The sequence below is a fragment of the Talpa europaea genome (assembly GCF_964194135.1).
Source record: "Talpa europaea genome assembly, chromosome: 14".
Taxonomy (NCBI): Eukaryota; Metazoa; Chordata; class Mammalia; order Eulipotyphla; family Talpidae; genus Talpa; species Talpa europaea.
The window spans coordinates 92004030-92015433 of NC_140082.1; the positions used below are offsets into that span (position 1 = coordinate 92004030).

The following is an 11404-nucleotide window of genomic DNA, read 5'->3' on the forward strand; positions in this document are numbered from 1 at the left end:
AGCCTCAGTCTGGCAGTCCTATTTCTAGGAGTTAATTTGGTTTGGTTTTGTCAGTTCTTTTTTCTTTTTCTGCACATTCCACGTGAGTGATACCATCTGGTGTGTGTCTTTCTCCTTCTGGCTCATTTCACATGGTGCAGTCCCCCCATTTCCATCCCTGTTGGCATAAATCACCTTTTTCATAGCTGTGTAGTATTCCATGCAGTATATATACCACATAATCTTGATCTATACATCCGCCGAGGACCATTTCGTTTGTCTCCACAGCTTGGCTATTGTAAAGAGTGCTACAATGGATATAGGAGGAATCTTTTCCTTCAGATTCCTGCTTTGTGTTCTTATTTATTTATTTGCATAAAAGAACTGTGGTATAAGCCAGAGGTGCAGGGTGGGTGAGAGAGGATTCACCAGAGACAAGCGGGGAACAGAATAGGCGGATCTACTGAAACACACTGCGGAGCAGGCGGTCAGGAGACAGGAGAGGTCTGCTGCGCCCTGTGGGTCCGCTCCCTGGCCAGGGATCAAACTCGTGCCTTGGCAGTTATAGCGCTGAGACTCAACCCCTAGGCCACCAGGGGAGGCCCCCTGTTTCTGTATTCTTTGGGTGGAGACCTAGGAGTGGAATAGCTGGAGCATGTGGTAGATCTATTTTTAGCATTTTGAGGAGCCTCCATGCTGTCTTCCCTAGAGGCTGGACCCGTGTATCCTCCCCCCAGCAGCACATTGGGGTGCCATTCCCCACCCCCCAGTTTGTTTCTGGCTGTGCAGATCTGGGCACAGGTGTGCTCTTCACATCATTAGACCTGGGCTTTAGCTCAAACCTGTCCTGATAGGGTGGTGGAGGCCTGGACCGCTCCTGGGAGGCCCCATTTGCTTTTTACTCCTGTGGATTTAATAAAAAGTTCACCAGTTCAAAGAAAACAACATCCAGTTGAGGCAGAGAGCCCGGGGGAGTGTGGCGGAGGAGGGAGAAGGGGGCTGCCTCAGCACCCCCTGGGCGTGGCCCTGCCCCGTCTCTGCATGGGGGACGAGCAGTGTTTCCCAACAGCCCTCTCCTCGCCTGCCCGTGGGAGCAGCGTGGATGCTTCAATGTGGAGACACCCACATGCTCCAGAGGGTGCCCGAGTCGCCCCTCTAAGGTGACAGGCCTCCGGGGACATGCAGACCCTGTCCAGCCCCCACTCATCTCCTAACCTCTCTTGGCAGGCGTGGACTGGAAGATGACTGACGTCCAGATCGCTGCCAAGCTGCGGGGGTGAGTGCTCCCTGGGGCGGGAGTCCTCGGGGCTCCAAGGGGCTAGCCGGGGCCACTGGTCTCCTCCTGCCTGGCCCACAGCAGGGTCACCCGCCACCCTGGGTGCCCAGGGCCCCTCCCCTTTCACACGTGCGTGCAGGGCCTGCCAAGAGGGCGGCCCGAGTCTACCCTCGTGGCTCTTAGATACCCAGACCATGCTCACGAGGAGGCCTGTGCCAGGTACACGACACCTGGGCATGGAATTAGGGTTGGCATTCCCCAGGGGTAGAGTGCGCCCTGGACACAACCCCTAGCCTCGGCCACCCTGAGTTGGCCCCTCGGGACTCTGGCTCAGGGGCCGTGGGGGACCCCGCTCAGTGCTTGCTGTTTGTGCAGATACCAAGGCCTCAAGGAGAGCTGTTTCCCAGCCCTGCTGGACCAGTTTGTCTCCTCCCACAAGTGCAACACCTTCTGTGACATGCTGGGGCTGAAGCCCCTCAAGAGCCCTGAGGTCACGCACCCGCAAGCCAAGGCCAAAGGCTCCAAGAGTCCATCTGCTGGCAGGAAGGGCCCCCAGCTGAGTCCTCAGCCCCAGAGGAGGGGCTTCCCCAGCCCCCAGGGCAGCCGGAGGAATGCCCCAAGTCCCAAGACCACCCCTCAGGCCCTGGAGGCCATGGCCGCCGGAGCATCTGGACAGCCTCCCGCCCATGAGGGGGGCTCCAAGGCCCAGGGCACACGGTAGTCCGATGGGAGGCTGGGGGCCTCCACTGGGCAGCAGACAACAAGGAAGCAGCTCGAACCGGTGGAGACTTTCCTGCTGTGGAACTAAGCGGAGGCGGCCCTGCCGGCGCCCGGGGCCCTGGAGCGGCCCCTCCCAGCCAGCTTCCTATCGGGTGTTGGTGCAGGGCCCCCGCCCAGGGCACCCAGGACTCCCTACTCCCCATGCCCAGCGCCTGCCCTCCTGAAGTTTACAGGGGTCCCCACAAGGCCTGTGCCCAGTGTGGGTGGCCCGCTCCCCTACTGGCCCGTTGGGCCCCTTTGGGGCTGCAGGCCTCTCCTGTCTGGTCTGCTGACTCTCAGGCTGCTGCCCACCTGGCCTGCTGTCCCTGCGCCCTCCAGGGCCCTCCCGAGCCCACCCTGGCCTGCGCGCCACGGTGGCTCTCCTCCTTCGCGCAGACACTCGCAGGCGCCCCAGGCCCAGTTGCTGCCTTTGCCGAAACTGCTTGTCCCCTGCTGGGGCTCTCCACCGCCCTCACGCCCAGTGAGGCTGCGGTGCTCCCCCTCTGCCTCGGCCTCTGCCACCCGCTGCCTGTGGGGAGCCGGCACGAGGCTGGGCGGTGCTGAGGGTCCCACTCTCCATGCTGAACTGCACCCCCTCTCCACCTCTGGGGGGAGTGCGCTGGGGCCCCAGGGGGGTGTAACCTCTCCCTGCCCTGAGCCTGGAGTTAGGGCCCTGCCTCCACCCCTCGCTCTCGCTCCTGGGGCTCCAGCTCTGGCGCCCCCCCCCGCCCCCCGTCTGTGGGCCCCAGGAATTGCTGTGCTTGGCCCAGTACCCTGGGTCCTTCCTTAGCACCCCTCCTTCAGGCCTGAGGTGGGGACGCTGACACCAGCCTGCCCCCCTTGGAATGCAATAAAGGCAGCAACTGTGTCTCCTGCTGGCCCTCGTCTGGTGTGGTTGGGTGCGCCGGGGTCAGGGAGCCTCTCCAGGCGGGTTCTCAGGCGCCCCAGGGACAAGTGGAAGCACGTTTGGCTGCTGCACTGATGTCCAGCGTCAGGCTCCCGTGGCCACGGCTAATGTCTGGGCCCCTCGTCCGTCTAGCGGGGCTCGGCCCCAGGCAGGGTGTCTGGGCGGGAGTGACGCCCACTTCAGACGTGATCAGTGCAACCGGGACTTGGGTTCCCCTGGCGCCCTGGGGTCCGCCTGCCCGCACCCACCACTGTTGACCGACAGCTGCACACAGCCAGAGCTGGCAGCCTGCGCCCTTCCTCCCTGGGGTGTCCCCTCGATAGTTCCCAGACAAGTGGACACAGGCCCCTTTGGGGAGACGGTGGGGGGCTCATGCGATGCCTCAGTGTTAATGTGAGGCTTCCCTTCAGGTGTGTGCCCTCCCTGCGTCTGGAATGGAGGGTGGGGCTTCCAGCTCCCCCACAGCGGCCTGGGACTCCCGCCCCCAGGCTCAGCATGGAGGTGCCTGGGGGCCTGGGGGCTCACTTCCACAGCAGCAATTCCCACCATCAGTGCAGCCTGGGGGGTTAGCCGGGCGCCTCCGAGCCAGGAGGAGCAGGGAGCTGGATCTTGACGGGCGGAGGGAGGGTGCAGGTGGGGGTGCTGGGCCCCAATAAAGCCTCGTCTCCCAAAACCTTTGCGTTCCGGCCTGTCTTGGGTGTTTGATCTTTAATATAATTTAGCAAGAGCCAACCTCGGGGCCAGGTTTGTATTATCTGACCCCCCCCCCCACCCAAATGGTAAGAGCTGTGTCTGGCCCTGGGCTTCTCCCCCAAAGGCAGCCTCTCCAGTGAATGGACAGCTTGGCACATGCAGCCTGAACCAAAGCTACTGGGTCACCGCCCTGAAGCTTCTAAGTTGGCCTTGCTTTGGGGGCATGTGTTAGCGGGTCAGGGGCCTGCCTGGCTCTTGCTTGGAGCGAGTGTGGGTGCAGGTCCTGGGGTCAGAGTGGGATGAGGGTCAGGCCAGGGGACCCTGCCTCAGGCGCTTGACTCGGGAGAAAATGGAGTCACAGCAAAACCTACCTCTCAGAAATGCAGCCATCTTGGGCCTTCCTGGTGGCGCAGGAGGTTGAGCCGGGGCTGTGAAGCTGTCCGCAGCCTCTGAGCACGGGTTCGATCCCGGCCAGCTGACTGGCAAGAATCCCACATGGCGCAGCAGACCTCTCCTGCCTTGCCCGTTGCTCCCCTCCCTCAGCAGTGCTTTCCGTCCGTCTGCCTGTTCTGTTTCCCGCTCTGTCTCTGGTGAATCCTCTCACACTCCTTGCACATCTGGCCTGTACCCCTGTTCTTGTATAAATAAATACATCTTTAAAAAGAAAGAAAGGAAGAAAGGCAGCCATCTGGGAGGGGATGCTCCGCTCCTTCTGAAGGGAAAGGCCAGGGCCACTGACCAGAGCTGTCGTCCAGGCTGCACTCCCATGAGTCTGAGCCCCGGCCCACTCCCTGGCCTGGGCGCTGGCGGCTCAGCCCTCTGCATTGCTTTGATTTCCCTTTTAAACAAGAAGCGTATTTTCACTTGGAGAGAAACTGTCTAGGACTCATTTCTTGTCATTTATCCCCCTTGAAAGACAGTTTGCCTGCACATAACCTCTGCGTGTAAAACGTTATAAAGCTGTCCTTGGTGTTACAGTGATGAACGCACAACATTTTTGGTGGAACAAGGTGTGCAAGGATTTTTATGTTGTTCCTTATTATTATTATTATAATTTTTGGTGAAGCATTGAGAGCAAAGTAACTGGGATGTGAAGACACGAGCTGAAGGAGACGAGTGGAGAGGGGTTTTCGCGGCGGCACCCCCCGCCCCCTCCATGTGAGGCCCATCAGGGCACACCATCGGCCATTTAGTGCTTAAAAAGTGCAATTGCTTGTGCGCATGCGCCAGCTCCCCGCGCGAGGAAGGGCGGCGTGGCCCGTGGAAGAGCAGGCGGGCGGCCTGGAGGTCAGCAGGGCGGGAACTGGTGGGGGCTGCTGGCGGAGGGCTTCTCAGGCGGGCAGGCTGGGGAGCACGGTGGCAGTGCCCCCTGAGCAGAGCCCTGGAGGCCGAGGGCAGGGGAAGCCAGGCCTCCTCCGGGCCGACCTGGCCAGGTGTGTCTCCTTCAGAGGAGACTCAGGTCTGATCGGCGTGGCCGGGAGGCCTCGCCCCTCTGCAGGCTGCCGCCTCTCAGAGGCACCTCAGGGCCACCTGCACCCCCGCCCCGCCCCAGCGCAAACGCTCGGATGGCTGTCCTCAGCCTGACCCCCTTGGGCTTCCCATGGGCCTGGGCCGCAAGGCCACGTCCAGAGGCACCTGCGCGGGCTCGCCTCGCGCTCACACAGGTGTGCGGGTCTCAGCGCTCACCTGAGTCGCCGGGACTCGGCTCTGCCTTCCGCTTCCTTCACCTCTCAGCCCTGCCTGAGCTTTCCCCACGGCTTCTGAAAATTCTCTGAAAACCTCATCTCTGGTTGTAAAAGTGCCACAGTATGCATGTTTTCGCCATCTTGGCTGTCGTGTCTTTATTCCCCTTCCTGGTCTAAGGTTTAGGATGAATCTATGTATTTTTAAATAATTTCTGTGTTGGAATTCTTTCATCTGATGACTTTCAAATTCACCTGTGTGCGGTGCAGCATTCGCCTCCTGCTCCATCTTCATTTCTAAGCAGGCAGTTCCCCAAGGTCATTCCCCGGGAAAGCTGCAGCAGGGCCTGGGCCCGGGTTAGACTGGGGATGTCAGGCGCCTTTTCGGTGTGATGGGTGCGCTGAGGGCTCAAGGATCTTGGTCAGAGGATGCGGACGGGGCGGCGGAGACAGCCGTGGGGGAGGGAAGCTGGGGGTGGTGGGCAGCGGAAGGCTCAGGGAGGCCTGGCAGGGGCCGGGACGTCCGCGTGACGACGAGCAGGGAGGCCCAGGGACAGCTGATGGAGAGGACAAGCCCTCCGGTGACATTCCTGGGCACCACGAAGCTGCGTCTTCCTCAGGAAGAAATCTGCAGGCAGCAGGAGGCCTGGCGTGGGGCTGGGCGGCCGTCCGGGGCTGTCGGGTGCCGGAGGCAGCTCCAGGCCGCCAGCGGAAGCAGGAGTGAGGGCCGACTCAGTGCGACGTCACCGGAGGCGAACCCCAGCGGTCATGTGACAGCTAAGGCCTCGCTGCACAGAGTGGAGTCAGGAGATGGCGTCTAGGCTTGGAAACGAAAAGTGGGAGCCTTGGATGTGTCCACCCGCCCACCTGCCGCCTGTTTTCATTTATAGAGGTCACTACCCCCAGCGGAAGCAACACGGCCTGCTGGACACAAGGGTCTCCCTGGCCCTCTCCTTTACACACCCCCTGACCGGCACTTATTTGGACCTTATGTGAAACAGAAAGGCCTTCGGAGGATCCCAGGCCCCTCCGTTTCAAGATCTACCTCTCGTCCATTGGACCAGTAAGAAATCCCTCAAGCGGGAAGCCGCGTGCCATGGTGGTGCCAGTGGCAGACACGAGCTGGATGAAGCCCAGAGGGGCAGGAGCATCCGCAGCAGCCCGGGACAGGGCACTCCCTTACCCTAGAGCCCCTGTGCTTCCGAGGGTGCAGGGGGCAGCCATTACCACCCCAGCCTCAGGGGACACAGCTCAGAGGACGCAGGACCTTCCCCTGGCCCTGAGGTGCCCACTTGACTGTCCAGCTGCGGGGGGTTAGCGCCCTGCACCCTGCTGAGGAGTTGCTCTGAGGCTGGGGCAGCCCCCCTTCAGGGAGCAGGCCCCACCCCTTCCCCAGCCCTTGGGCCTTGACGGATGGCCGCATGGGGGGACTCACGTAGGGGCATCTGTGCTGCAGAGGGCCGGCGGGTCACACTCAGGCAGACTCCAGGGGGCCCCCAGACCTGCTCTCGCGCCTGAGCCCTGCCCGTCCGTGCCGCTCCTCTCTCCCCTCCCCCAGGGCCGAGGACTCTGCCTGGACGCCCAGGCACGGGCAGTGTCTGCCCTCCTCCCAGGGCACGGCGTCTGCTCCTGGAGGGTGAGGGCTGGCTGCCCAGCCACCCCGCCCCAGCAGAGCCAGCCCGGGTCACGCTGGAGTCATCCCAAGAAACGGGGTCCCTGGTTCTGTGGCGTCTGGCCAGAGGGCCCAAGTCGTGGCGGGGTCTAGCTGTGCGCCCAGCATCCCCCGGTCCTCCGACTCAGCTGTGTGGCGGCTGGGGGCAGACCGACGCCACCTCACTGGGCGGTGGGGCTGGCTGAGGTAACGCGGCCAGCCGGCCAGCCCTCGGGCAGGGCGCTCTCTGGTGTCGCCTCCTGGCGCCGCCGGCCCCGGGCTCTCCTCTTGTGCAGACTGGGTGCCAGCTCCTTCCCTTGCCTGGAGGTGGGGCAGAGACCTCTGACAGTGCCCGCCGCAGAGGGGACCATGCCAGTCTGGTCCGCCCCACCAGCGCCCGCTAGGCCTGTGGGGTCACAGAGCTGAAGGGGACTGGACTGACCTTTGGAAGCAGAAGCTTCTGGGGGTGAGTCACAGGGCCTGGGTGACAGGCTGGGGAGGGGGGACAGGAGGTGAGGCCGGGACAGGTCGGCCCTCCTGGGGGGGGGAGGGGAAAGATGGGGGATTGTTTTCCCTGGATAATTGATTAGCCGGTGCATCGACTGCGCCTGGGCCAGAGACGCACATGGATGCTTCCCCGGCACCTCCTCTGGGGGCTGAACCCGCAAAAGCCAGGATCGTGTCCTTGAGCCCCACAGGGCGACGTGACCGAGTCTGCAGCCTGCAAGGGGAAAGGAAACACCGCGGCGCTGCTGCATGAAGAGCTAACGGGACCCTCACAACGCAGAGGAATGGCGGGGCGCTGCGGGGGCTGGTGCGTGGCGCCGCCGGGCAGGGAGGAGCCTGGGCGTGGACAGCAGCCACCCCTTCCAGGGAACGCAAAGCAGGTAGGCGGACGGCTGGGGGCGGCCCGCGCCGGAGGGGGCTGGGCTTGGGGGGCCGTGAGCGCCAGCGGGGGCCTTCTCGCTGTTGGGGGGTGTCTGCCCGGAGGCGAGAGGGTGCTTCTGCCGGCGACTGCTGGACACCCGCGGGGACTGACGCCTGGACACGAGTGGTGCGGCCCGGGGGATTATTTCCAGGGTAGGGGACAGGCAGCTGCTCCCCAGCCGGGGGCAAGGAAGCCGCGTCCCGGGCCCAGAGGCAGGTTGCAGAACCAAGCCACGTCCAGCGAGGCAGACGGCCTCATCCCCGGCCCCCGCGGGGCACCCGAGGGGCGGGAAGAGCCCCACCTGCCAAGAGCCGCAAAGGGCGGCGGGCAAAGTCCTGAGACCGAGGGAAGGGGCGGCGGGCTGCGGGCAGGTCGAGGCTCTCCCTCACCATTGAAGGTGCCCCCTCCACCTGTGCTGGGCCCTTCGATCAGGCTCAGACCCGGGCGCCCCCGAGACGGAGGGGCCGAGAAGGACAGGCGGCCAAGGAGCGCGCCGCCTCGCAGAAGGGCAGGAGGGCAGGGGAGCCCCGCGCTCTCAGCCCCTCCGGGGGCAGCCAGTTGGCTGGGAAAGGACGCCGGGCCTGTCCCTGCCTCCCTCTCTGCCCAGAGCCCGGCGGGTGGCCGCCCCAGGTCACCTCGGGAGCGGGCTGCGGGGAGCAGCGCCGCAAGGTCCCTTGGCTCGGGGCCTCCCCCTGGGGCTCTGCCCACTCAGCCCACCCGGCCAGGGCTCTTGCCGGGTACCCCCAGAATAAGCACTGGGCTCCGCCCGGTCCACCGTGGGCCTCCCCTGCTGGAGGAGGGGAGCGGGCCCACGGCCTCCCGACTGCGGTGGGAGGCACCCGCCAGCCTGGGGGCGCCGCCTCCGCAGCAGCCTGCCTGCACGGGCACGGCTCCGTCACCCCAGAACCCTGACCAAGGCGCAGGACCCGGGAGCAGGTGAGCTGTGGGTGAGGACTGCACCTAGACCTTTGTGCGCCAAGCTCAGGGTTCGCCCATGACTCACGGCTGGTCCTGTCCGTGGTTCAGACTCCAGGCCCAGGAAGGCGACGTCAAAGTCATGAGCAACAGCGCAGGGAGGAGAGAGGGGAGGGCAGGGGAGGGGTGCGGAGGGGAGGGGAGGGCGGGAAGGCCTGGACACCCAGAAGCCCACGTGCTCCCCCGTCCTGTGGGTGCGGCTGGCAGGGTGGCAGCCCTGGCACCGGGAGGCAGGTGTCCTGCTCGGGTGAGCGCGGTGGTGCTGGATGCCGCCCGCCCACTGGAGGCCACGCGCGGCACCCGGAACGAGTGGGGCAGGGGGCGCTCCCGCCCTGAAGAGCAGATTGCCCCAAAGTGGGCCTGGTGCAGCCACATTAGTGGGTGAGGGGCGCCCCGCGGGGGGAGCCGGGGCCCAGGAGCAGCTTCCCTGAGTTTGTCCCCAGAGCCTGGGATTAATCATTGAGGAGGCGCCGTCACTCCCCAGGAGAAGCTTAATGATTACTTTGTGGCTGACACGGGAGGGCGTCTGTGCCCTGACTGCGCACACGCTCGCTCGCTGGTGCTTCAAAAACCAGTACAACGAAAGGGGAAATTGTGTGATTTTGTTTTGTTTCCTTGACTCGTGGTGCTTAGACCGGAGCCATCGCTGGGATTCGTGGTGGCTTCCCTCACTCTCCAGTGGGGAAAGAGGCTGCTGCTGTAACGACCAGTGCAGCAGGGGAGGAGGCTGGGCGAGACTGGAATGAAAAGAGAATGTGCCATCCAACAACCCAGCGGGCACCGACGGCTGGTGGAAAGCGGCTCGGGAGGGGATGTAGGCAGGGAGAATGATCCAAGCGGGCTTCCTGGATGAGGACGGCTTCTCCTGTGGGGAAGGTGGCTCCAGGTGGGGCTCCTGGGTCAGGCCTCTGGGGGAGCCCTCTTGCCCTGCTTCTATCTTTCCCTGGAAGAGGTTGGGGTCCCCGCCCTGACCGTGGCCCTGGGCTCTGGAGAGATGACTGCGCAGAGCGGGGAGGCCCAGCCTCCTCCAACCCTGGACTCTGCCCTGAAACTCCCATCACACCAAGGAGCCGGCCACCGCGCAGCAGGTTGGCTCCAGCCTGTGCCCGCGGATCCCGCGTCCATCTGTTCCCGAGGGCGACTCGTTCCCACGAACGTGAGTAGAAGAGGCCCCGGCCTCCCTGTGCAGCGTCTCCGCTTTGTTGGGGAGAACAACTTCTCTGCGCTCCCTGGTTCTTTGCTGAGGCAGCCCTGTAAATACAGGACAGATTAACAGGAGGAAAAATCCAGCAATCTGATTTGTACAGGCAGGAGCTTCTCAGAGAGGTTCAAAGAGCTGACGAAGGGCGGGCTGCCCCCTAAATCTAGGAGAACTGACAGCACAAAGACGTTCTAGTGCTGGTCTCTAGCTCACTGGGCTAGGGAAGAGGAATCTCACAGGAGAAGCGGCCCCACACACCTCAGCCCTTCCCTGCCGCAGGAGGACACCCTCACCCAGCGTCCAGTTGCAGCTTCTAGGAGACAGGGCGGGCCAGAGTCTCACGCTCCTCGAAGCCTCAGAGCAGCCCGATCTGGAATAACCGTGTGTCGCCTTGGCACATGGGGCTGCCTATCCTGGGCCCAACCCTGCCCAGGGAGCTGGGCCTGCTCGGGCTCTGCTCGTGTGTGTGCACACACGTGTGTGTGCGCGCGCGCGTGTGTGCATCTGAGTGTCTATGTTTATATATTTGTGGGGCTGGGCGTACGTGTGTGTGTATGTGTGCATGTATCTGTGTGTGTCTTTGTCTATGTAGGTGTGTGAGTTTGTATCTCTACGTGTGTGTGTGTATGTGTGCGTGGGTGTGTGTAAGTGCACACCTGGGTTTGTCAACCTAACCAGGCTGATATTTTGATCGAGTCGGGAGAGGGGAAGGAGGGAACAGGAGCGGGGAGCCAGGAGTGTTACTCAGGGACCTTTTTTCAGGTGAGTGAAGCCTGTGAGCTGAACACCAGCGGCACAAGCACTGTACGTACTGGCCCTTGTAGTCAGAAAGCCCAAAGGCAGGGCCAGCTTCGGTAGAGCTGGATGCCGCAGCCGGAATGATGCGTCAGAATGTTGCGTCTCCGTCTTTAGAGGCGGGACGGAGAATACAAGGAAGGTGTGACTTTGTTTAAATTTGATGTCTTTGTTGAGAGAGGTCACACCGCATGTAATTCATCCATTGAAAGTACACACTTCAGTGTTCTTAGCTACTCACAGATAGCCGCGCCAGCACCGCAGTCCGTTTTAATTTTTTTAAAGACTTATTTATTTATTTATGCAAGCACTGGGCACAGTCAGAAGCCCGGGAGGCCGAGAGAATTCACCAGAGCCAGAGCGGGGAACAGAACAGGCGGACTGACGAAGTACACTGCTGAGGGGAGCAGTGGGCGCGGCAGGAGAGGTCTGCGCGCCATGTGGGACCCTCGCTGGCTGCCGGGGACCGAACCGGCGCAGCAGAGGCTGCGGGCAGCTTCACAGCTCAGCGCTCAACCGTGGTGCCACCAGGGGAGGCCCAGCAATCCACTTTAGAGC

At 63.0% G+C, this 11404-nt stretch overlaps 1 protein-coding gene across 1 annotated transcript in view; it reads left to right on the forward strand.

Annotated features, from left to right (window-relative positions):
* ALPK3 (alpha kinase 3) overlaps window positions 1–1976 on the forward strand; it is a gene marked incomplete at both ends in the record, with an annotated part of 30996 nt that extends 29020 nt beyond the window's left edge. Inside the window, 2 exons of the mRNA XM_084254112.1 lie at window positions 1207–1255; window positions 1631–1976. Of these exons, the coding sequence (XP_084110238.1) occupies window positions 1207–1255; window positions 1631–1976 (395 nt within the window). The remainder of the gene's footprint in view (window positions 1–1206; window positions 1256–1630) is intronic.
* Between the last annotated feature and the right edge of the window lie 9428 nt (window positions 1977–11404).